General features: G+C 39.2%; 1 protein-coding gene across 2 annotated transcripts in view; it reads left to right on the top strand.

The window, feature by feature from the left end:
* Positions 1–25,936, top strand: part of LOC110055970 (uncharacterized) — a 41,148-nt gene that overhangs the window by 13,782 nt on the left and 1,430 nt on the right. For both annotated transcript variants that reach the window (XM_089274458.1, XM_089274457.1), the window contains exons 9-41: positions 298–390; positions 851–892; positions 1,200–1,568; positions 1,787–1,825; positions 2,214–2,255; positions 2,493–2,876; positions 3,623–3,640; positions 4,879–4,908; positions 5,293–5,709; positions 6,348–6,389; positions 7,287–7,655; positions 7,846–7,884; positions 8,239–8,280; positions 8,518–8,901; positions 11,190–11,207; positions 12,104–12,133; positions 12,329–12,736; positions 13,127–13,168; positions 13,562–13,927; positions 14,530–14,580; positions 15,487–15,537; positions 15,995–16,384; positions 17,640–17,672; positions 18,082–18,105; positions 18,437–18,466; positions 18,980–19,336; positions 19,976–20,101; positions 20,717–20,920; positions 21,560–21,682; positions 22,481–22,831; positions 23,239–23,464; positions 24,155–24,307; positions 25,138–25,280. In XM_089274458.1, the coding sequence (XP_089130584.1) occupies positions 298–390; positions 851–892; positions 1,200–1,568; positions 1,787–1,825; positions 2,214–2,255; positions 2,493–2,876; positions 3,623–3,640; positions 4,879–4,908; positions 5,293–5,709; positions 6,348–6,389; positions 7,287–7,655; positions 7,846–7,884; positions 8,239–8,280; positions 8,518–8,901; positions 11,190–11,207; positions 12,104–12,133; positions 12,329–12,736; positions 13,127–13,168; positions 13,562–13,927; positions 14,530–14,580; positions 15,487–15,537; positions 15,995–16,384; positions 17,640–17,672; positions 18,082–18,105; positions 18,437–18,466; positions 18,980–19,336; positions 19,976–20,101; positions 20,717–20,920; positions 21,560–21,682; positions 22,481–22,831; positions 23,239–23,464; positions 24,155–24,307; positions 25,138–25,280 (5,436 nt within the window). The remainder of the gene's footprint in view (positions 1–297; positions 391–850; positions 893–1,199; positions 1,569–1,786; positions 1,826–2,213; positions 2,256–2,492; positions 2,877–3,622; positions 3,641–4,878; positions 4,909–5,292; positions 5,710–6,347; positions 6,390–7,286; positions 7,656–7,845; positions 7,885–8,238; positions 8,281–8,517; positions 8,902–11,189; positions 11,208–12,103; positions 12,134–12,328; positions 12,737–13,126; positions 13,169–13,561; positions 13,928–14,529; positions 14,581–15,486; positions 15,538–15,994; positions 16,385–17,639; positions 17,673–18,081; positions 18,106–18,436; positions 18,467–18,979; positions 19,337–19,975; positions 20,102–20,716; positions 20,921–21,559; positions 21,683–22,480; positions 22,832–23,238; positions 23,465–24,154; positions 24,308–25,137; positions 25,281–25,936) is intronic.

The following is a 25,936-nucleotide window of genomic DNA, read 5'->3' as shown; positions in this document are numbered from 1 at the left end:
GTTATTCAATACAAGCAAATTTAGCAACGAAAGAAACACGTCTCACTTCCAGATTATCGTTTTTCTTTCCTGAGATTTCTCCCTAATTCCGGAAGTAAAAAGGTACACACTACTACCTCACACTTGTTATATTAAGAGTAACTGCGGAATACAAAGCTATCTACTAGGTAAGAAATAAATTGTAAGACATCACTCTCGTACAGTAGAAGCATTTGCACGTTTGTAAAGCTACAGAAGGAAAGTTGATCTCACAGAAAGCAAATGAGAAGTGCTACTAATTTTCTTACCTCTTCGCAGACGTTGATGAATGTGCTAGCCATTCAAGATCTAAGCGTAGTTTGCCGTGGTGGTGGCAGTATCCAATTTCCTCTTCAACAGCTGGATACAGTGGTAGGTTGGGTCCGGCAAGGTACCTTACGCATATACCCTCCAAAAAAGGACGGCCTTATCGCGCTTATGTCACTCATGGGCATATGTTCATAACGTCTAATATTGTTGTAACTAGATTTAGGTATTCCCAATTAATACAAGGCTCCACACTTAACTATGATCATTGACATGTAAATAACGTCATGATTACATGGCCATGTCTATTTATTAGCCTTGAAAACGGGACATGTGACTTGATATACAACGAACATCCGGCGGTCAGGTAATTTTTAGTTATTCGTTGCTATAGTTGCCATGCGTAGCTGGTATGTCTGTCCATGTCTGGGAGTGTTTAACATAGTATCACCAGTGAGAAGATCTGGGTAATAAGTTTCGTTTTAAGATTTCTAGGGATGCTCCTTTGCAAGTTTCCTTAAAAACACATTTTAAACTAAGAAGCTTTTTTATCTTTCAACCACAGGCTCGCCTGCATCTGCAAGCGCAAGTTCGTCGCATCTTTCAGGTTGGGATATAAATACTTCTCTGTTTCTCTGTTTTTTTTCTTTGTTACAGTTAATTAACGTAATTGATCATAACTGGTCAATATTAACTTATCTCAACTCAAGTCGACTTTCTGGACCAAAATTTCTGGATTATAAAATGTTCAAATCATTCTTTTTTCCTGAGACCACCAATTTTGGTTTTTCGATGACATCGGCCATACTCATGTTTCTACAATTCAAATACTTTAAAGGTTTTCGAACATTTTTGTTGTTGTTGTTGCTGTTTTTCATGACACTTTTCTTTCTTCTTGCTTCAATTTCTGACAGAATGTTCCCACCACTCGTACCTGGAAGACTCCGTCAGAGGAATGGGATTTTATAATGGATACTACGGTTATTACCAATGCGATAATTATCTTCCATTTGGTTGGTACCGGTTTCGAGGGGCGGCGGGGACTGAGATGCCCACATCATGCGTAGGCAAAAATCGATGCAGTTCGCATGCGCCGGGCTGGTTGAATGGCTCGCATCCCTCTGTAGCTGACGGAGCTGTGCATGCTACAGTGTGCTTTCATTGGGATTTAGGATGTTGTCACTGGTCTACGAGCATTCGTGTTCGTAACTGCGGTGGATTTTACTTGTACGAACTTGGTCCACCACCAGCCTGCTGGTTACGCTATTGTGGAAATGGAGGAGGTGAGAATACAAAGGAAGACAAGACAGTCAGACAGACAGACAGATAGATAGATAGACAGACAGACAGACAGGCAGACAGCCTTGTTAAAATAACCTTGAATAATATTGTAACAACTATATTCCATGCGGAAATAATTTTCCAATTTAAATTTGTGAAGACGTCCAAGTACAAAGTACATCAAGTTGTAATTTACAGCCTCATTTATTCATTTCCACAGGGAACTATTCAACAACCTCTGTTATATCACCAACACCAGGTATTGTGATTTGGCTGTCAGTTGTTGCTTTTGTTTTTGGTGTACAGCACCACTATACTTGTCATGCAGGACAGGGCATATATTACAAAAAGATTGTAAAATAAAGAGACAGACAGACAGACAGACAGGCAGGCGGGCACATAGATGTTCACACAGACGGGCATACGGACATAGATAGTCAGACAGACTGGCAGACGGACAGGCTGATAGACCAACTTAAGCAGCTACAGACATAAGACACACACAAAAAACTGACAAACAGACTCAAAGACAGTCAGAGAGACGGAACTAAGAAAGCGCGATCGGACAGTCAGAAGGCGAAAACTGCTAAGACTCATGAAATCAAGCTGTATCCTCGGTTATAATGCAGTTATATTCTTTTTCATAGTCCACGCAAGTGCAACTATTTCTGCTGTTACACCTACACCAGGTATTTCGTTCTTATTATTGCTATATACGATACACAACGGCCTAGTGCTTTTAATGAAGATGCAAAGAGTTAATCATGAAGCCGTAAATTAAAGCACTCTTCCAAAGCCAATTTGTGACGAAAATGACAAAGCATGCTCGATTATAGTTCGTACCTCGGCTAAGATGAGCTACATACAACATTATACAAATAACAATTGATCATTGCATGATTAACTCAGATCACAATTGTTTTCAGATTCTTGTTCCTACAGCTTAACTGACGTGAGAGGAAATTTCACTAGTCCAGATTATCCCCAACATTATGCACACGATCTGGACTGTTCCTGGACAATCACTGTATCAGCCGGCTACTATGTTTATCTCCACTTTGAACATTTCCACCTGGAAGATGGTGGTAGTCACTGCCCATATGACTACGTACAAATATTTGACGGGAGCTTAGCATCGAACCCTATAACAACAAAACGCTGCGCTTATCAAGATTCTTGGTGTGTTTACAGCCACAGCAATGTCGTCACTATTACCTTAATAACGGATGGATCAGTATCCCACCCAGGTTTCAGCGCCTATTACGAAAGAGTCCATCAGACTTATCCAAACTGCTCTGTTGTCAATACAAGTAAAGTAGACATTTTCTTACGATCTTTGTTTTACGTTCTACAGGGGCAGATCTAGGGGGAGGCTGCAGGGGGGGCACACCCCCCCCCACCCTCTCATGAGACGAAGCCTTCTTTGTATACGCTTTCAAAGTTTGTTTACCTCACCAGTCAGTTACGTTATTTCTTAGTTGTGAGCCCCCTCCCAAGAAAAATCCTGGATCCGTCCCTGGTTATACTTCTAGTGATTTCTAAGAGCAGCTGACTGCTTGATAAGCCGCTTGGCATAGACTTGGGGTTTTTCGTTACACCTTAATCATTCTTTCATTTTCTAAAAATATTATATTATTTGACTTCTGAGATAAGTTTGGTGATTTCTATAACTTGGCAAATGGTTCGTAGCTAAGATTCAGCCCAACAAACAGCCGTGGTTAGGAAGTTTCGGCTATAAAGATTCTGGCCAATTCAGTTATCGGGTGAAGTGAGGTGGCCATGCTTTTTGCCACTTTTTCTACGAATTCCTATCTTTAGGAAATGGGATTCACTGACATTTTAAAATAAATGAACTCCGATTTCTAGGACTTAAAGACTTAGTATATCAATTGCTTGAAACGGTAGTGTAAAATTGTGATAGAAACATTCCTCCAGGTTCTGGACCACGAGCTAAATTTTACAAATTTGTGAATCCGTAATTTTCTCGTTTTTTCAAATATTGCTCCGTATCTAATACTTACTTTCTCTCTTTTGTTCTTAACCTTTTTTCCGGAAGCTGAACCTCCAAGTCCTGGTACGTATATCATCTTATGTGTGTCTATTTGAAAGGAATGGCTTAACGGCTTGACGCATGCGTAACCTATAGCGTCAGTTCATTTGACTCTCCCCCTCCTCTTGAATTTCACTATTACGTCCAAAGTCTTCGTTCCCTTTGACCAGCAGTTGAGTAGCAAGCAAGGCAGGAAAGCTCTGATTGGAATATCAGAAAATATCATATTTCTGGTCGAGCTGGCATGCCTAACAGTTTAAAAAGTGACTCAATCGACCTCCTTGCTTTGCATTTTATCTTCAGTCATTTTTATTACTTTCAAAAACAATCAAAATCGATCTTGCAACGAAACTTTCGGAAATCACTCTTTTCTTCGGCTCGCATAGTGAGGATTGAAGACTGAGGTTGAGCGGATGAAAATTTCGAAGTCAATAAATAAAATAATAAATATACCCTTTATTTACCCTTGGTGGTATTAATAGCACAAAGGCTAGTGGGACCGAGCAAACAACTGAAACAAATAATTCAAAGTGAACATAACTTTGGAATCCCAACTGGCCGGAGGCAAAGCAGTTGGCTGTTTACAAGCTACGTGGCCGTGGATTTGAACGCGGAGCTACCGTAAAACAAATCTAGGTGGTGGTCAGAGTGGGACGCGAACCCGGGACCACTGGGTTGCGAGACCACTCGGCCGCCATGAAAACAATCGTCAATCATGAAAACTTGGTAATAAAGATGGCATTTCTTATTATAATCTCGTTTGTCTGTTCCAACTCCTTTGCACCACGCAATTCCATTGTTTTTCAACCATACGGAGGTGGATAACTCGTGCTTGTATCTGGAATAAATCCTTGGGTCTGAATAATAAACTCAATGTGCAATATCAAACTGCGCATTTTCTGTGGAAATCCGGTGATATCTTGGTTGCAGAACTGTGTTTAGGTAGCAAGGTGAGAAAGGTACTTTGTGCTCACTTTGTAGCTTGCATGTGTGCCAAACCGTCAAATCATCTCTTCAATTTTGTGTTGGTGTTTGGAAGCTAAAGGTGTTTGGGAAGGAAAAAATGCATTTCTTTCTTCTGTTATAGTTTTTATCTCGAAAGACTCGCTTACGGTGATAAGATTGCTGTCTAAATCCGCTTCCTGTTTGTCTAAATAATTGTTACGCTATACGGGTCTTGAAAATTGAACATTTCAACTTTGTATACGTAGTATATTAAACTATTTCACTTACACCGTTTTCATTTTCTTTTCCCACTGAAGTTTGGACGACAGCTCCAACACCTACATCAGGTGGGTTAACTTTATTAATGAAACTACTGGTAATGGACAAACGGAACAGTCGTCTCATTGGCTAATGCGTCTAGAGTTAGAGGAATGAACAGTGAACATTTTATCACGATCAGTGACTTATAGTGTGTTTTCATGTTTGCAAAAGAAAGGAACCCATTTCCAAAGTGTAAAAATTTCATTGTATGGGAACACGTAACGTGTGAATCCACGTTATAGTTTAAGGCTGTTATTATGCCGTAGGATTAATTGTATATCAGTGTAGCAGTGTCAGTGTAGAGCAGTGTCTTGTAGTGCGTTTTCATGTTTGCACAAAGAAGGAACGTTATACTTTTAACGCCGTTATTATGCCGTGAGATTAATTATTTTCCATTTGACAATTTCCAGATTCCTGTTTCTACCGCCTAACAGACCTGCAAGGAAGCTTCACGAGTCCAAATTACCCATACTACTACCCACACTCTCTTGACTGCACCTGGATAATTACCGTAACACCCGGCTACTATGTTTACCTGTACTTTGAAAATTTCCATTTGGAGGGTAGTCGCTATAGCTGCCCGTATGATTACGTGCGGATATATGACGAAGTCGATCAGTGGAACCCCATCATACCGAAATACTGCGATTATCACGATTCTTGGTGTGTCTACAGCAACACCAGCGTACTGCATGTTCGTTTTATAACTGATGGGTCAGTTGCCTACTCTGGTTTCATCGCCCATTATCAAAGAGTCCACCAGAGACTCTCGTACTGCCCGGTCATTGGTGGATATACGACTGCTAGCATCTTACCGAGTTCATCCAGTAAGAAAAGAGCATACAATAAATTATGATCTTTTCATAATAATAATGAAAATAATAACTTTATTAAGGTATAGAATTGCTTTAACCGAGGGAAAAACCCTCTACTACATATATAACACTGATGTTAAAAATATATGTCCCTTCGTCAAAGCATTTCATTTCGCTTAATTTGATATGATAACAGGCGGTGTTCAAGGGTGGAAATCTTTGATTATATTTCCGTTGTGATTGATTAATGCTAAAACCGGTTATAGTCAGAATAGTCCGTTGAAGGCATTTATTCTATGCTAGGTACTGTCCGGTTAAAAAGTCCAAGGGCCAATGAAGCGACTATTCTCTTGAAGAGTTCAAATAGGCCCTATTAAAGGATCAAATTCAAGTATTTTCTTGCTATGTGGAAAAGGAAAAATGTCCTCTGATGAAACCATCAGCGAAACTTTGTATTTTGTATTTGCATTTTGTATTTTGTATTTCTCCACTCGACGTTCGATGTGAATACAGTATTGTTAGAAATAATATAAAGTGCAGTAAACGGAAAGTGTGGAAACTGTAAAATAAACTAAACTACACTTTCGATTTTAATTGGGACTTGTTGTAGAAACATATCATAGCAACACTCTTCCATTTTTCATTCGCAGGTCAAACGGTATCTTCCAGTTCAGTATCGCCGTATTCACCAGGTTTGTAGTATAATTACTTTGATGTTTATTTGCCTTGTATAAATATTAAAGTTAAAGTAACTGATCGCCATATCACGGCGTAGGTAACCATGGCTGATGATCATTAAAGTGTCCACTTTCTTTTCTTAACTCAAGTGGAAGAACAGTAATGAATGGCTGACTTGATAATTTTCAGTCATATCACTACATATGCCTTGTATATGCTTCTGCATTTGTTCGTATCTTTTTTTGTTTATTGAGACAATTTTAAAGGAACTAATTGTATTGATTTCCCTCTGCTCCTTGGACCATGGCAGATAATCACTAGTATCTAATCATGTTACTCTGAGAAAAATAGGTTCGCAATGCGTACATGTGTGGCTTACGAGTCCACTTGTAACATATAATGGAAGTTAAACTGAAGGGAAATGTATGAGCTGGAAGTAGGTGATAATAAGTCTATTTGGACTACATTTACCGTAACTTACGTTGAAATCTTAATTCTGGACATTGGAAGAAGTAACTGTCTGGATATCGCTCAGGGGGGAAGTATGGAGTTAAAATATCTCTCCAGACATGAACACTTTTCAATATGATGGTCAATTGTGACATCTAACGTGATTGAATATTTTGCAAAAATCTCAACTGCTGAAAACTGAGGTCTGTATTTTCTTATCTTAACTTAAGTGATCTTTCTGGACCAAATTGCAGGATCGAGAAAACGATTCTTACCATTCTTTTCCCCTGAGACCGTCAATCGTTTTGTCACAAAAAGCAACGGAGGCCTTGTTGGTAGACTTGTCGATGACATTGGCCACAGTGTGAAATTTCTTTTCCCTTAAATTATATACTTTAGAACATTACTTCATCTTTTGCTAATAGCAGGAACTATCTTCTTCTTCTTAAATGTTCTCACAGAATGTTCCCACCACTCGTACCTGGAAGACTCCGTCAGAGGAATGGGATTTTATAATGGATACTACGGTTATTACCAATGCGATAATTATCTTCCATTTGGTTGGTACCGGTTTCGAGGGGCGGCGGGGACTGAGATGCCCACATCATGCGTAGGCAAAAATCGATGCAGTTCGCATGCGCCGGGCTGGTTGAATGACTCGCATCCCTCTGTAGCTGACGGAGCTGTGCATGCTACAGTGTGCTTTCATTGGAGTTCTGGATGCTGTGCCTGGTCTACGAGCATTCGTGTTCGTAACTGCGGTGGATTTTACGTGTACGAACTTGGTCCACCACCAGCCTGCTGGTTACGCTATTGTGGAAATGGAGGAGGTGAGGATACAAAGACAGACACGACAGGCAGACAGATAGGCAGACAGCCTTGTTAAAAAATAGATTTAAATAATAATAATTTAACAACTAGATTCTACGCCGAAATAATTTTCCAATTTCAATTTATAAGGACGTCCAAGTACAAAGTACATCAAGTTGTAATTTACAGCCTCATTTATTTCTTCCACAGCAAACTATTCAACCACCTCTATTATATCACCTACACCAGGTATTGTGATCTTGCTGTCAATTGTTGCTTTTGTCTTTGGTGTCCAGCACGACCACGTGTCGTGCAGGATTATTGCAGGGTATTGAAAAACAATTGTAAAATAAACCGACCAACACGGAAAGACGGACACACAGACAGACAGACAGACAGGCAGGCATACGGACCGACTTAGACAGATACAGACACAAGACATGCAAAAAAGACAGGCAACAGACACAAAGACTTAAAACAAACATACGGACAGTCAGACGTGCGGAAAGACGGAAGCTCGGAAAGTCAGAGAGCGAAAACTGCTAAGACTCATTACATCAAGCTGTATTCTCATTTATAATGCAGTTATATTCTCTTTCATAGTCCACGCAAGTGCAACTGTTTCTGCTGTTACACCTACACCAGGTATTTGGTTCTTATTATTGCTATATACGATACACAACGGCCTAGTGCTTTTAATGAAGATGCAAAGAGTTGATCATGAAGTCGTAAATTAAAGCACTCTTCCAAAGCCAATTTGTGACGAAAATGACAAAGCATGCTCCATTACAGTCCGTATCTCGGCTGATATCAGCTTCATACAACATGATAAAAATAACAATTGATCATTGCATGATTAACTCAGATCACAATTGTTTTCAGATTCTTGTTCCTACAGCTTAACTGACGTGAGAGGAAATTTCACCAGTCCAGATTATCCCCAACATTATGCACACAATCTGGACTGTTCCTGGACAATCACGGTATCAGCCGGCTACTATGTTTATCTCCACTTTGAACATTTCCATCTGGAAGATGGTGGTAGTCACTGCCCATATGACTACGTACAAATATTTGACGGGAGCTTAGCATCGAACCCTATAACAACAAAACGCTGCGCTTATCAAGATTCTTGGTGTGTTTACAGCCACAGCAATGTCGTCACTATTACCTTAATAACGGATGGATCAGTATCCCACCCAGGTTTCAGCGCCTATTACGAAAGAGTCCATCAGACTTATCCAAACTGCTCTGTTGTCAATACAAGTAAAGTAATCAATTTTTTACGATTTTGTTTTTCCGTTTTATTTTTGGTAGTTTCTGAAAGCTGCTGTCTATTTGATAAGCCGTTTTAAAGTGCACCTAACCCCCAAATTTTTTTTCACTAAAACGAATCTAGACTTTATTTGAAGCATTTGGGCGAAAAAAATTTTTGAATTTGGTTGAATCTTCGATTTTCTATGCCCTTTCAAAGTCGCGCTTGAAGTGTTTCACGACCGCGTTTTAGGGAGTCTGGGGCGGAGGTTGCTGATGACGTCTGCCCAGGAACCAAACACAATAGCGCCTCAGTCAACTCTCTGTATTTGCTCGAGAAAATGCAACACCAAAACTAATTGTTCCGATGTGTTTTGGGACTAAAACGTCCAAGTTTTGTCTCAGAATCATTTACTTTTCGTCACTGGAGTCAGAGTTAAGTTTCGATTCGGAAGACTGCGAAATGAACTTCGATCGAGCACGTTCGACAACTGTAAACTCACTGCTTAGAGCTTTGAGAGCAATTTACAATATTTCAAGCGACGAAGGAGAAGACTTCTTTGCGGACGAGCTGCTTGTATATTAGGAATGGAAAGCTAGATACGAAGTGGAGGAGCAGACAAACGAAAAGCAGGAAAGAAAACTCAAGGACTGCTTTGGATGGTAATTTCGTCAAGGAAACATAAGATTCCCACGCGTGTTTATAGCCCGTTTACATTTGTCCTTAGCGAGAATGTATTTTTGTCAAGGTGTGATTGTTCTGTTCAATCCAGTTTGTGTTTTACTTTCAGTTGAATGCTTCATGTTTATAAGAGCGACGTACGTGTTGCAGTTTTCGAGACTCGATGACCTCCAAAACATTGGCTTCGATCGAGTGAAAATCGTATTGATTGGACCTGTATTTTGAAGCTGCGGGAAGCAAGGCGGAAGGAAACATTTCACACAATTACCGATTTCACATTGTCACACGTTTTAAGTCGTAACTCTAAATAACCAATGTAAATTGTTCTCAAAGTTTGCATTGAAATTCGTCGGATAAGCGAAAAGGATGTGTTCCCTACTGAGCGGTTCGCAGATAATGTTACTCGGTCATATTTTCGACGCTATTGTACAGAATCTTTGTTGCACTGCTGATTTCCAAACCTTCGAAAAACTCTGTGAGTCGAACAATTTTGTTATCATGTAATTCTAAAGGATTAATCTTCGACTTTCGTCTAAATCGAAAGAGAAATAAGTGTTGGTTAGCGGCGTACAGTTGCGATCTATTTACATATCAGTATAACGCTTCTTGATCATGATCGGATCGCACAACTTTGCCGGTTATGTTATAAATACTGCGGGATTGGAAGATATAGGTTGTCGGTAGTATTTTTACAAATTGCTGGTTAGCTTTAAGCAGAAAATTTATGAAAATAGCGTTCGAAAGTCTGCGGAACAAATTCCAGTGAGAGTTCTTCAATGGTTCTCACAGATTCAGTTCGCTTGTTTCGGTTCGACAAAATCAACCATCGTTTACGTCTTTATTGCACCATTAACCGATCATCGTCAGTAAATTGCACAGTATATCTTTCTTTAAATCTGGAATATTGCTGCAACAGCCGATAGCACCTCTGGAAGGCGTTTCTGCGGACTTTTCGAATGTGTATTGCACCATCCTGAAGGAAATGAGAGGACGTGAGATATCCAGCCTTCCTGGGTAGACGTCACAAGGGCCGCTGGACCCATTCTCCTCAAACTCGGTCGTGAAACAAAACGGCGGTGTTTTGGAGCTATTTTCGAGATTTCGTCGGAGCACAGAAAATCGAGGATTTAACGGAATCCAAAAATGTTTTCGCAGAACTATTTCAAATAACAAGTAGATTCGTTTTAGCGAAAAAAAAAATTTGGGGGTTAGGTGCACTTTAATTTACATGCATTCGGAGTTTTCCATAATGGGCTAATTAAGTATCATTCTCTGACTTTTTGACAATAGCTTAATATTTGACCTTCCGGGAAAAATTTAATGACGCCTATTCCTTAGCGAATTTTTTGTTGCCAGGATTCAACGTAATAGTCAAGATTAAGAGGACTGTTTGGCAGATTCAGTTAGCAGGTGTATGTACTAGGGTGGTCATGCTTTTTGTTAGAAACGGTAGTGAATAATTATGATGAAAACGTTCTGTAAAGCCTCTCCGAGGTTCTTGTGTCATATTAAGCTTAATTGTGCAAACTAATGAGTCCGCATTTTTGCCGCTTTTATAAATGTTGTTCCTTATCTAATACTCACTTTTTTCCCTTCATTTTCAACTTTTTTCCGGAAGCTGAACCTCCAAGTCCTGGTACGTATATCATCTTATGTGTGTCTACTTTAAAGGATCGAGCTTAACGGCTTGACGCATGTGCATCCTATAACGTCAGTATATTCGGCTCTACTCTCAATATTGCACCCAAAGTCTTTGTTCTCCTTAACGAGCGGTCGGGAAGCAAACAAGCCAGGAAAGTTCTGACTGGAATACCGAAAATGTCATATTTCTGGTCGAATTTATGCATGCCTTACTGTTTAAAACGTGACTCATCATTCGACCTCCTTGCTTGGTGTTTTTCTCCGGTCATTTTAATTATTTTCAAAACCAATCAAAATCTATCTTCTAACCAAGCTTTCGGCAGTCGCTCGTTTCTTTGGGCTTGCGTAGTAAGTATTGCAGACTGAGGTTGATCACGAACTGATGAAATTTCGAGATCAGTCGCCAAGAAGTGGTTTATAAAGGTTGTATTTCTTATTATAATTTCGTTTGTATGCTCCAACTCCTTTATACTACGCAATCACATTGTTTCTGAACCAGTCGGTGGCTGATAACTCGTATGTGTTTAGTACAAATCTTTGGGTATGTGCAATACCAAATTCGACATTTTCTGTCCGTTGATATCTTGATTGCCGTTGATATTTGGAGCTACAGCTGTGTTTCAGTAAAAAGGCGAAAACGGTATTCTATGCTCACTCTATAGCTTGCACATGCGCCCAACCGTCAGATTATCTTTTCAATTTTGTCCATGCAGAATTTAGATGCTAAAAGTGTTTGGGAAGGAAAAATGAATTTCTTACTTTTCAGCCTAAGACTTTCTTATGGTGATGAGATAAATAATTATTAGTATTTACAGCTTTTACATCTGATTTTAAATTTTCAAACAGAATTCATTTCACTTACATTATTTTCATTTTCTTTTCCCAATGAAGTTTGGACAACATTTCCAACAACTACACCAGGTGGGTCAACTTTGTTATTGGAAATTCTGATAATGGACAAACGGAACAGTCGTCTCATTGGCTAAGGAGTCTTTACATTTTATCACGATCAGTGTCTTGCAGTGCGTTTTCACGTTTGCACAAGAGAGGAACGTTGTACTATTAAGGCTGTTATTATGCCGTAGGATTGATTATATTCCATTTGACAATTCCCAGATTCCTGCTTGTACAACTTAACAGACCTGCAAGGAAGCTTCATGAGTCCAAATTACCCATACCTCTATCCACACTATCTTGACTGCACCTGGATAATTACCGTAACACCCGGCTACTATGTTTATCTGTACTTTGAAAATTTCCATTTGGAGGGTAGTCGCTATAGCTGCCCGTATGATTACGTGCAGATATTTGACGAGGACAATCAGTGGGACCCCATAATACCGAAATACTGCGATTATCACAATCCTTGGTGTATCTACAGCAACACCAGCGTGCTGCATGTTCGTTTTATAACTGATGGGTCAGTTGCCTACTCTGGTTTCATCGCCCATTATGAACAAGTCTACCAAAGACTCTCGTCCTGCCCTGGAATATCCACGGCCAGCATCTCTCCGACTTCATCCAGTAAGAAAATAACATACAACAAATTAATTGATTGATTAATGCTAAAAACCGTTTCAGTAGTCCGCCTTGATGAAGATCGGCTTTTACGCTATTGGCATTGTCCAATTGAATAGTCTAAGCGATAATGAAGCGGCTATTCTCTTGAAGAGTCCAAATATGAAGACCTTATTAAACCATTTAAGTTTAAAGCATTTTCTTGCTATAAGGAAAAGGAAAAACGTCCTCTAATGAGATCATCAGCGAAACTTTGGCTTTTGACAGCTGTTCTCTCCGCTGTGCATGTGAGAAGATCGGGCTTTTTACTTTACGTTGTAAAATTTCTGAGGGACACTTTTTTAACAGTTTGCCCAGAACCTATCCTAACAACACTCTTTCATTTTTCATTCACAGGCCAAACTGTATCTTCCAGCTCAGTATCGCCATATTCATCAGGTTTGTAGTATTTATTTTCCTTTTACATAATTAACTGAGGGAAATGGTAAGAAAACTTGGCAAAGTTCTTTGTTTTCTATTTTTGTTTGCTGTTTTGGGGTCTGACCCAGCACACTGATTTTACCATAAGGATAGTTTCCATTGAAACGGTAATAAGCCGTACATTACCTCAACTCCAGTTATCTTTCCGGACCAAATTTCTGGTTGAAAAAGTTCTCACAGGGATTCTTTTCCTTACAGAAGAAGATTTTTTTTTTTGTCACAGAACGAATGGAATGCCTTTATGGCCAACTTTTTAAAATCATAAAACTCATTTTACCGTAGTTTTATAGGCTTACAAACTCTTTCAAGTTATATCAGTGTAATTTTTTTCTTTCCTTGATGTTCTGACAGAATGCTCCAACCACTCGTACCTGGAAGACGCCGTTAGAGGAATGCACTTTTCTGGATACAACGGTTATTACCAGTGCGATAATAATCTTCCATTTGGTTGGTACCGGTTTCGCGGGGCAGCGGGGACCCAGATGGCCACATCATGTGTAGGGCAATATCGATGCGGTACGGTTTACCCGGGCTGGTTGAGTGGCTCGCATCCCTCTGTAGCTGACGGAGCTGTGCATGCTACAGTGTGCTTTCATTGGTATTATTATTGCTGTCTCTGGTCTACGAGCATTCGTGTTCGTAACTGCAGTGGATTTTACGTGTACGAACTTGGTCCAACATCAAACTGCAATTCACGTTATTGTGGAAATGGAGGAGGTGAGGATACAAAGGAAGACAAGATAAATAAGCGAACAGGCAACCTTGTTAAGACTGTAAATAATAATGACAACCTATCAAACATACTCATTTCACAATTACTTTTCACAAAATAGAGATCTACACCATTATAACACATGGATTATCACAGAACAAATTACGGGAAATTCTCGCTAAAAGCAATAGGTACCAAAACATGGAATCTCGCACTCATACTATATATTCAAAATGAAAATGAAATTGATCTTACTCAACAACTAATTGCTCGACTGTCTAAATTTTAGTCTCATAAAATAAGTTACAATAACTATTATCATTTTTATGGCCATGTTATTATCAGCTCGCCTTTAGATAGATTTATAGTAGAAATTATAAAATTGCAATAGGGGATCCCCAAGAAAAGTTTGTAATAACTTGCTAGGATCTCCTGTCAATAAAGTCAATACCCTGTCATAACGAGAAGTGTAAAAGCAATGGGGCAAACAATAAAAAATTGAAATTGAACAAATTAAAATTAAACTTCTAATGTAAATGTTCTCGACGTCGTGAAGCACAAGGTACAGCGACTTGTAATTTACAGCCTTATTTACTTATTTCCACAGCGAACTATACAACAAGTATCACAAGTACCACCGTTATATCACCTACACCAGGTATTATGATCTTATTATCAATTCGTTTTTGTTGTCCAGCAAGGCTACTTCTAGATTTCAAAAGGGCTAATTAAAGTGCACCCAAGCCCACTCCCCCACCGTCCCCAATTTTTTTGGGCTAAAATGAAAATACTTTTTACATGAAGCATTTCGGACAAAAAGTTTCGAATTTTGTTGAATCTACGATTTTTTATGCCATTTCGAAGTCTCTCTTGAATTTTTACCCGACTGCGTTCAAGGAGACTAAGGCAGCGAGGATGATGACGTCTACTCAGGAACCAAACATGTCATCGCCTCAGGCCCAGTCCAGACGTCGTGCTTCTGCCGTGTCGAACTAAATTCAGAAATTAAGTTCGACAAAAGCACGGCAGAAGCACGGCGTCTGAATCAAACTTTTGAATTAAGTTCGACAAGCTCTGCCGTGTTACACGACTCTGGTACGGCAGCGATTCAAATGTCGTGGTTCTGCAGCGCCAGAGAAAATTCATAAATTTGGCGAGATTGCGCTCCCACGGGGAGTTAGGAGAAGAATTGTTACGAGGCATCAGTAAATGCTGAATTTGGTTCGACTCTGTCACGACGTCTGAATCAGAGTTGTTTCTTTGCCGTGCTACAGTCGAACCAAATACCAATTAAGTTTGACACGGCAGAAGCACGACGTCTGAACCTGGCCTCAGTCATTTCTCTGTGTTTGTTCGAGACGATAGAACAAGAAACCAATCGTTCTAATATCTATTGGGGATAAAGGGTATAAATTGTGTTTCAGCAAAATCGTTTCTATTCCGTAACTGGAGTCAAGGTTAAGTTTCGATTCAGAAGACTCCGAAGCAGTTAAAATAATCTCATATTTTCTTTATATCGTCATGGAAATGAAAGTATCTTTTTCTTCTTTTCCGAATTTGTTAGCATCGATAACCCCAACAGCGTCGGCGTCAAGCACGCCAGGGCCTCCTTCAGGTAAGACTTAGTTATTTGGGTTATTCTGAATGTACTAGATAGACAAGAGCAGAACGATGATTTTTATTTGAAATCTCTTTCATTTTACTTTATTGCGATCTAATAGCGACTGAATTTGGATTTTTTTATCGGTCGATATCTACTTGTTTATTTGACCAGGTGGCTTACAACAAATTAAACTCATTTTGACACAACAAATTATACTATTTCTATATATATTTTACAAGAATATCGAGGCTGAAATTTGCGAAATTTTAAGAATATTTTAAGATGAAACCCGAGGCTTAGATGTTGAAAAGAACATAATTTTGTGAGTTAAAAATTTGTAAATGCAATACGATTACATGTTTTTAACTAAACTGTTTAAATGCTTTCCGGAATTGATACGCACTCGACACAAACACCCAGAACTCTGACCCGATCGACGGACTAACCATAAGACTGCCTCTATTTTCAGGCTCCTGTTCCCATAGTTTAACTGGTTTGAGAGGAAACTTCACCAGCCCAAACTATCCATACGACTACCCGCTCAGCGTGACTTGCAACTGGACAATTTCTGTGACACCCGGTTACTTCGTTTATTTGTACTTTGAACATTTTTATCTCGAGTATGCTTATGGCTCTGGTGAATGTCCGTATGACTACGTGGAAATATTCGATGGAAGCTCTTCGTCCAGCCCCTTGATAGCCAAACGCTGTGATTATCAAGATTCTTGGTGTGTTTATAGTACCAGCAACGTCCTTCATGTTAACTTCGTATCGGATTACATAGTAGCCCGGTCTGGTTTCAGCGCCTATTATGAACGTGTTCACACGAGACACCCTATGTGTCTGCATCTCAATGCGAGTGAGTAAATGACTGGTTTTTTTTGTTTTTTGTTTTTTTTTTCACCAAGTAATCTTCCATCTAAGTCATATATTTTCTTTTCTTCGATTATGATTACATGTAGCTACAGTAGAATTCGCTTAACATGGTAAATGGTTTGAACCCAAGAGTATCAGTAGTTCGTATAGTGTGATCGTCCGGGTGAGTGTAGTTCTGAAAAGAACTGTTGTTGGTGACTGACGTTTCGACAACCTGAGCGGAAGTCATCTTCAGAGTCAAGTGAATAGTGTTTGCCAGTCGATGATGTTATAAGTCTGGTCCGTTGAACGTGATTGGTCAGTATAGCCATGATGGTATTGGCTGAAAGACTCGTGTAAAGTTTGTCATCAGTCATTGGTGGGTTTCGATCCATCTATTGTTAGTCAAATAGGTCGGACTTTAGTCCGTGTATTGTTAAGTCGGTCTGTTAGAAGTCCGTTTGTCGGTTTCGTTTCCGTCATGGATAAGTCGTTTGTAAGGCGCCGGCAGTTGTTAACATCTGTTAAGAGGCGATTGTTCTAGGTTAGTGTACCAGCTTTCCAGAGTCAGTCGTTGAAAATAGTTTGTGCTGTAGGTTAAGCACTGAGCAGAGTCCCAATCAATGTTGCGGTTTTTCAGTTGATGATGTACAGCAATATGATTGTTGGCATCACCATTTCTCGTGGCTCGTTTGTGTTCAGTCAGTCTCGTGTTAAGGTGTCTGCCAGTCTCAGCAATGTAGGAAGCCTGGCAGTCGGAGCATTTGATCTGATACAATTCGCTTAGTTGTGGCGTACTAGAAATAACTTAAGTTTTGTTGTATGTACAAGAAAACTGAATCAAAAACTGGTGAAGGAAAGTCTAAAATTATGCTAGATTTGACACCACAAATAGCCGAGGACATGGATGGCCATGTACACTGTTTCATTTTGTAAGTAACTTACTGAATCGGCCGGGAATTGTTACTGTAAACGATCAGCTTCTCCGACAACAGAAGGTCAATCTTCATCTGGGTTATCCGTCCAGTTAACATTGGCTGACTTTTCAGCTTTAGAAACTTACAACTCGAATCTTTTTTCGATTTAATTAGATAACCATGCAACACAAATAAAGTGAAAATTGATACAGACACATATAGACAGAAGGATGCTATTTGAAAAGAGACGTTGACTTAATGTTTTATTACGAGTTAATAATGCTTTTTTTTAGTTTGTAATGACTTCTATAAAAATGATTGTCTCTTTCTTCTTTTCTAAAGCCCTCCATTCTCGAACAGTTGCATCTACTCCTGGTGAGTATTCTTTTGATGCTGTTAGAAAAGGAATTGAAACTGTACTTTCCACTTTACATGTACGGCGGGGAAAGCACATATGATATTGTTTTATAAGGTAGATAAGCATTTTTCAGGACTTGACTATGGCCTAATTTACGCCGCGCTGTGTTACTAGCAGTTCTAAAGGTTTGACCCTATTCCATGGGGGGCATTCACATCAGTGTCTTTCTGTTGTAACGATTTTGGGTAACTATAACTAACGAGCTTTCTCGCACTGTACCTGTCAAGGTATCTCAAGAAATCAAAAGTGGCGAGGCGTGGTTATCTTATATAATCAGGCATTCTGATTACATCTGACTAGTTTTTCTTTACTTTGTGATTAATTCATTAACTGACTAGTTTATTTGTCTTATCTCCTCTTATGAAGTCTTCCAAGTCACACCTACCTCTTGTAAGTAATCTTTGGGTTAAGTAATAAAAAACTTGTTTGCATTATTTTCGCTGAATGTATTAGCTGGCTGGCAATATGTGTTGCCGTTAGCAGGATGTTGCTGTATAATGCTTCAAAACTGTCTGATAAAATCTATTGAATTTCATGTTGTCTAGTTGCTACTATTTTTGTATTTGTTTGTTTCGTGGGTTGGTCTCCAGTGCGATGCACAAACTTTATTTTGCTACCTCGTTTATTGACTTAAGTAAGTGACATATATGTAAAAAGCTTTTAGTTTTCGTACACTGTTAACTAACTTCTTGTTAAATTTATTCTTCGTTCTTTATTCAAGCCCATTTCCAAGCTGCTAGTTCCATTCCTGGTAAGTGGACTTATTTCAGAATGATCAATTTGTTGATGAGTGCAAGTAGTGCCGGTAATTTGGTAAAGGCTATTTCCATCTAACAATGACTGACATTTCTGTAATATATTTATCTTTGTCATAAACCAAAAAACAAAAATCTTGTGGCAAGAAACAAGCCTATTTAGGAAATAATAGACAAAAAGATGTGAACAACTTGAAACATGTTAAATTTCTGATGCGTACATAAATTTGTTGTTGTTGTTGTTGTTGTTGCTACTGTCAAATTACACATTGTATTTCAAAAGTACATTTTGTGCACTTATTCTTAAAATTCACTTCACTGTGCCAGAATACCCTCCCCCTCCTTCACTCTGTGTTCGAAGATTGCATCGAACCACCTTACGAACAACAATGCTTGGGGAAAGAATACGAACATGGGAGGAATAAGGCTAGAATGGGTGTCTATTTTCAACAATATTGTCGCGCTTTGTATGTTGAATAACAGTGTGTCTATGTTTTTCTTACCAACAGGATCCTGTTACTACCACTTGAACCAGCCCAGTGGTAGCTTTGCCAGCCCAAACCACCCAGGCTGCTACCCAGTCGACAAGTACTGTACCTGGTTAATCGAGGTTCCTTTAGGCCAGTTCATATATCTGCACTTCCTATCATTTCATCTTGAATATGGATATGCCTCCTGTCCGTGGGACTTCGTTGAAATTTTCGATGGACACGCCGTACACAGTAGCTCCAAGATTATCAGAGCATGCGGCCAGCTGGCACCATGGACGGTGTATAGCAGTGGAAGGTTTCTCTTGGTGAAGTTCTATTCAGATGAGATCATAATGATGCCTGGATTTTCAGCATATTATCAGGCTGTGTCATACAGTAAGACAAATATACATTTCACTTCTTGAAATAATCGTAGTAGTATAGGAAAACTGATAAAATACGTTAAACTGTTTTCAAGGTGAAATAGAAGAGGGTTTAGTCCCAGGGTGGGGCGGGGGCGGTGACGGGGGGGGGGGGGCTCCAATATAAAAAGAACAGGGGTGCTCATCGTACCATTTAGGGGTTTAAAAAGTGGTTTTTGGTATCTCTTATGGTGTTCAGCCTCAAAATGTCCCCAGCGGAAGCTTTCGCGGCACCTTAAGGGTATTAAGACGAAAAAAAAAAATGATAGGAGGTAATGTTTTGTTTTAGGTTTTAGAATTGGTATATCTCAATGGTGAAAAATTTCAAGCCACGCCCACAAAGCAAGATCTTTCCAAATTTCCGACGAGCACCCCCCGTCCTTTTTATAAGGGAGTCCCCCCACCGGGGTTTAGTCACTGAAGGAATGTAAACGTTTATGCAATGACTGAAAAATGAAGTTTGAAGCTAGAAGATTTTTCTCTATCCTTCAATACTTATGTTAGGAGCATCTTGATGTTCAAGGCATTGAACATTTTTATCTTGCGGTGGACTTAACAGCATTTAATTGCAATATCATGATTTAATATCTTATTCATGTTCTTCTTATGACAGCATACAGCGTCTCCTTACCTCCGCCGCAAGTTTCAATCACAAGTGCGGTACAGTGCTCCGCCACCCACACTGCAACTGCAACAGCAACTACAGCGACAACTACAGTAGCGACAACCACGTCAAATGGTGAGTCAGAAGTATGGTGTTTAAGTGTCTTCCACTTTGTCAAACTCAAGCCAATTATTTTAAGATGAAACAAACGTATTTGATCTGACCAAATATACTATGTCCTTGATTCTCATGCCTAGCTATGCGTTTTACAGATGAGATAGGCAGAATAGCTCTTATATAATATAACAAAGTATAAACAATTCAAGTGCTTTAATTTGATTTCTTATAGTTTCGGCATCAAAATCTCTGACATTAATTACATTCCGATTTGTATTTAATCATCGGAGATTGTTTCTTTTGAGTTAGATCAAGAATATTGATTTTTGATAGTCATTGATACTCTTGCGTTCGATGAGCAAATCCTAACAGGTGTCAACGACATTAAAGTTCATCTGTGTGTAAAACATCATTTCTATGATGTGTGACGTACACCATAAAAAGATGAAGTATTTGAACTTTAATAAAAAAAAAAACGCCAAACATTACTCGTTCCCAAGAGTACCTTTGCGTTAACCCTCAAACTCTTTATCACATTTGTGGCATAATGGTGTCCCACAACATTAAGATCCATGCGTGTAGTTGTCGTTGCATTTTCTCCACTGTCGAATTAATTATTCGTTTTGTTTCTAGTGAATGGGATCCATCCGACTCCTGCTTCAGCGATGCCTTCAAGTTTTTATGCAGCTTCAAGCGTTAATGTCCTGCCCAATCCTTCTCAGTTTGAGCTGCATCTACCTTCAGACTGTGAACAAATCTGCAGCAACACTTATGGAAGCTACACATGTTCTTGTGTTAGTGGATATCAACTGGCCCCTGATGGAAAATCTTGTTCAGGTGAATACCTTGACTTTAACCTTTCATTATAATCCAGAAATCATAGCAGCAAGAAATATAAAATCATTTCAAGGACACCTACACAAGTTCGTTTAAAACTGAAACTCAAAATCACAGAAACAATCATGGGTAATTTAAACTTTTTTCTGGAAAGAATTGCAAACGCGACCAGCTACCCTTCAAGACGATACAGCTCAAAAATAAAGCGTTTTATTTCTTCCGAGAAGCCACGCTAACGAATCATGCAATCTGATTGGACCTTAGCGTGGTCCGGATTTTCCAATCTCTGACCACGGTCACGGGTGCGTGCGCGTGATGTGTGTATGGAAAAGGTAAACAGTTACAAAAAATGATCTGAGAGAGGGAGGGAAAAAAATATAAATCCGTTATATACCGGCTTAGGGTCAGTCCGTATAGTAAAAGACTGTGACCTCGGGCTTGAAAATATTGTCCGAGGCCGCAGGCTGAGGGCAGCATTTTCAAGAACTCGGACCTCCCTGCCGGCAGATAAAATATTTGTCTTGAGTTTACATGTATAAACGAAGCATTCGGATGGCCACGCTTCCTTAATGCCTCAAATACATATCGGCAGCTAACGACTGCATTCTGTTACGTATGTTGTGCATGTTCTCTCCGTAGACATCGACGAATGTTCCATCAACAATGGTGGCTGCAGCCATCATTGCTTCAATATCCCCGGGTCATTTTACTGCGGTTGTCCGGAAGGGAGAAGTATGGGTGCTAACAATTTGACCTGTGTTGGTAAGCAATGTCACTTAAAATGCGATAACTGAAAACATACCACGGGTGTTGATGATATTTGAGGCAAACTGACAATACTAGTTGACAAATATTTTCATGAGCGGATCAAACTACTATAATATCAAGCCTTATCTTTGAAAATCTCTTCAGGCTGTTATCCCCGCTAGGGGTTGACACATTATGCTCCTAAAATCGAGCATTATGCTTTTTGGCACTGCCCTCAAAACGGACTATTATGTTCCAAATTATGCTCGACTGTAACTATTGTAATCGTAATTATGCCGCAATTTTTTTTTCCCGGACCCAGGTGAGTTATAATTATGCCGTAAAAATTTTTTTCCCGGACCCCGGTGAGTCATAATTGCGCCGTAAAAATTTTTTCCGGGACCCCCGTCAAGTGCGATAATAGTAATGGAAACCATGTAGAACATTAAAATAGCTTGAAATTTTGTAGTTTTAACTTAATAAATGGACAATAGTAGGTGTAAAAAAGGAAATAACTGTTATGTTGCAAAATGGCACTATTATGTCGGCAAAATGCACTATTATGTCGGCATTATGCTCGATGCTCCACATATAGTATTATGCTCGAAATTATGCCGGCATAATGTGTCAACCGCTAATCCCCGCGCCATCATACATGTTACAGGTGAATTGACAGAGTGATATCCATAGCTGTCTTTGAGACATTTTATACGTAATTATGTATTTTTAAATTAATTTTTCAATAGCATGAGTCTATTTGATTAGAATTTTTTCATAACCTTGGATTTCTTTCTCTCTTTCGCCTCTGCGAAGAGCCTGGTGTGTCCGTTAACTGTGGTGACAGCAATATGACAGTGTCGTTAGAAAAGAGGACATTCCCTTTCTTTGAAGTTAGCCAACTACACTTGCGTTACTCTTCGTGTAGAGCGACTCAAAATGACACGCATCTGCTGATCAGCACCTCTCTGAATGGCTGCGGAACTTTGGTCAATGAGACCCAAGACGCTCTTATTTTCTGGAATGAAATTCAAGCGGACGCTGTGATCATCGACTACGTTATCACTCGGACACATGACATCAAACTGCCATTTTACTGCAGCTATTCCAGAAGGAAATTACTAAGCTTGAGTTTCACTCCTCAACCCATTTACTTTTTAACAGAAGGTACAGTGTATATGAAACTTTTAACTCATTGCAATAGCTGTTATTGAAGTTATCAGCGGTTTGACATACAAACGAGGCGAGAAAGGGTCAATTTTTCTTTGTATTGACCAGGTTTGCCCCTTCCCCGAGAGCAGATTCTATTGGAGATACACCACGTAGCATTTTGTCAGATTGAGTGACAGTTTCCCAGGACCCAGGGCCTTGATCTCGTTGGCGTTTCATTACATAATTCAACATGTCAGACAATTTTAAACAGTTTGGTTGTTAATATGCACGAAAATGCTTGCCCTTATTTTGTATTTTATTATAAGGTGAATTAGAAAAATTTAACGGCCTAAATGGCAATTATACTCCTAAGAGGAGATTCTAACAAAGATATTAACAAAATCTGCACATTTTTATTTCAGCGGGATACGGCAACCTCACTTTTAAGATAGACTTTTATAAGAGTTCGTCATTTGACACTCCTTACACCCAGCAGGACTACCCACTGGAAGTCGAGCTCAATGATTATGTATACGTAAGGTACAGTGTGGAGTCCAGCGCTGACCTGACGATAATGGCTGATACCTGCAAGGCCACTAAGGATGGAAGCTTTTATTCCTGGCCCCAATATACCATTATGCAGAATGGGTAGGTAGGATACGAACGCAATACTCTGGACGGGCTTTGTGCTCCCTAAGATAACTTGAAAGAAGCTCCAATAATTGTCCTCAATTTTAAATTTTTCTGTCGTTTCGTTAGGAATTTGTTATTTGAAAAAAAGACGCAAAAATCCGGTATAAGATTACGTCGTCTAAGACTTCAATGTTAAAGACCTGCTTTAATTTGTTTTGAAAGCCTTTGAAGCTCCGACAAATTCTTCGATCTTTGTTAATTTACTTACCTGACCATGTTAGTAGATTCATCTCTATGTGTCAGGTTGCCTTTTAACTTCAGAGAAGAACTAATTTTTTGTCTGCACTTGCCAACTTGACATTTGCGAACAAAGATCTGATCAGCGATATACTTTCAAGTATTAAAACACCTGCCAGCCGAGGGTCACAAGCCGAGCGAACTGGGCATTGAAAACGAATATACTCGAACATGTGGGAACAAATCGCGATAATCATGCCTTTGGGACAGTACCCTGAATTTCTCGTGATCGTAGACGTATGCAAAGTCATACCCCAGCAAGAGTACAGGGAGCAGTTGAAGCAGTCCAGCCCTTGAGTCAATACGACTGCTGCAAAGTATGTATTAAAACCTTCGGTAGATAACCAAAAGCTTACGCTACAATATTCTATGTTAGATGTTCATACGAATGTTTTAAATACATTTTAGATGTCCACGAGATACAACAATGGACTACAGCTACGATACTTTACGAAGCTTCCAAGAATTTAAAATCAAAGCCTTCAGATTCTTCAACGACTATGACACGGTGTACTTCCACTGCGAGTTACTGGCTTGTCATAGATACGCGCCTAACTCCAGGTGAGAAAAAACGACGGCATATCAACTTAATTTTGAATAAATAGTTTGAATCTTTTCCAGGTATGTTTCACTTAAGTTTTAATTACAGCTATAATTTCACTGACAAATCATTATATTATTACAGTAGACAAAACCACACCTGATTACAATAGGTACACATCTGTATTGCACTGGAAAAGAAACGATTGGAGAACGTTGACAATTATTTTACTGACAAATCATTATCATGCCAAATAAAACCACAAAAGATCACAATAGATACGTACAAATCTGTATTGCACTAGAAAAGAAAATAAAAAACTAACGTGCTTTGACAGGAACATACTGAAACTTAAATTTGTATTCATTTGTGAATTCTTATCTTGTCCAGCGTGGTGTCTTAAATGTTTGTACTATAATACATAATTGTCATTAAAATTCTAAAAAAAAAAAAAAGGAAACAATTCAAATTGTTGAATTTAAATAGGAAGGAAGATGTTAGACTCATTCCAGTTAAGACATATGGTAAAGTTTTACCACCGGAACTTATTCCGGTTTCTGAAGAGACTAGGAGTATTTTATACCCCCTGGATAAAATACCAGACCATCAACGAATTGACTCCCAGCACGAAATTCTGGTTGGAGAGTGTCAAGTGTCTTGTCTTAGAACACAACGCAATGATCCTGGTCAGAACAATGGAAGCTCAGACCACTCATTAACTGCGCGTTGACCTGTAGGCCGCCGCGTCTCCAACCCAGATATAGATGGTCTCTGAAACTAGTAGCCTGTACTCATTCAGCCCCCTTTTAGGCGTGCAGCAACTAATTCAGGCATCCAACAATTCACACAGGTGTGGCCAGGGATGCTCAATCGGTAACAAAAGAAAGAAAAGGGATGTGACACGCGATGAAGTAGAGCATGAAGAAAGTACAAACAAGGTCATTTTGACACAAGGTCCACTGGTGTTCAAGAAAGAAGAACAACAATCGGGAGGTAAGTTAAATATGTGTTTTATTGCACAGGGTATGTCAGTAGGTACGTTAAAGCTAAAGGAAATGTTCCAGTACCTTGATGTCACTTATTAATTTAATGTACACCATTTATGCCATATGGGCGTTTGTAAACCAATAAGTGCTATCTGGCTGTAGATATGGGGAATTTACACGCGTAATGTATCAAATAATTAGTACTGGACACATTCTATAGGTGGATCTTTATTTACACATTTTGCCTCATTAACATTTGCTTATCACTATCTGATGACGCTAATGAAAGAAAAACTCTGAATATTGAAAGGGCATAACAGTTTCAGTTACCTCTGAAACTTTGAGCACCATACACGGAACGGTTTCGGAGAAATTCTCTTCTAAAAACGCGAAATTTTACAGAGAAATGTATGGCTTATTAACCTTTTTGCCACACAGCAATTTTGCAGTTTTTTATGGCTGATATTTCCTTCAATTTTGCTTGCAAAGAGCTGAAAATTGCACAAATTCCTCAGCTTAATCAGCTTTATCAACTTTTGTATTTAGTTCATATATACGGCCACGCCTCCTATGAGTCGAGTCGTATACTAATGAGGAAAAATGTAAACAATGACGTCAGCAAAGACTCGCCTATTCGAATAGGCCATTAATGGACTGGGACTA

This window comes from Orbicella faveolata, unplaced genomic scaffold, assembly GCF_042242905.1.
Source record: "Orbicella faveolata isolate gen_17 unplaced genomic scaffold, um_ofav_v1 contig_36, whole genome shotgun sequence".
Classification (NCBI taxonomy): domain Eukaryota; kingdom Metazoa; phylum Cnidaria; class Anthozoa; order Scleractinia; family Merulinidae; genus Orbicella; species Orbicella faveolata.
Note: the sequence above shows the minus strand (reverse complement) of the source record. Positions and strands in the feature narration are given on the sequence as shown.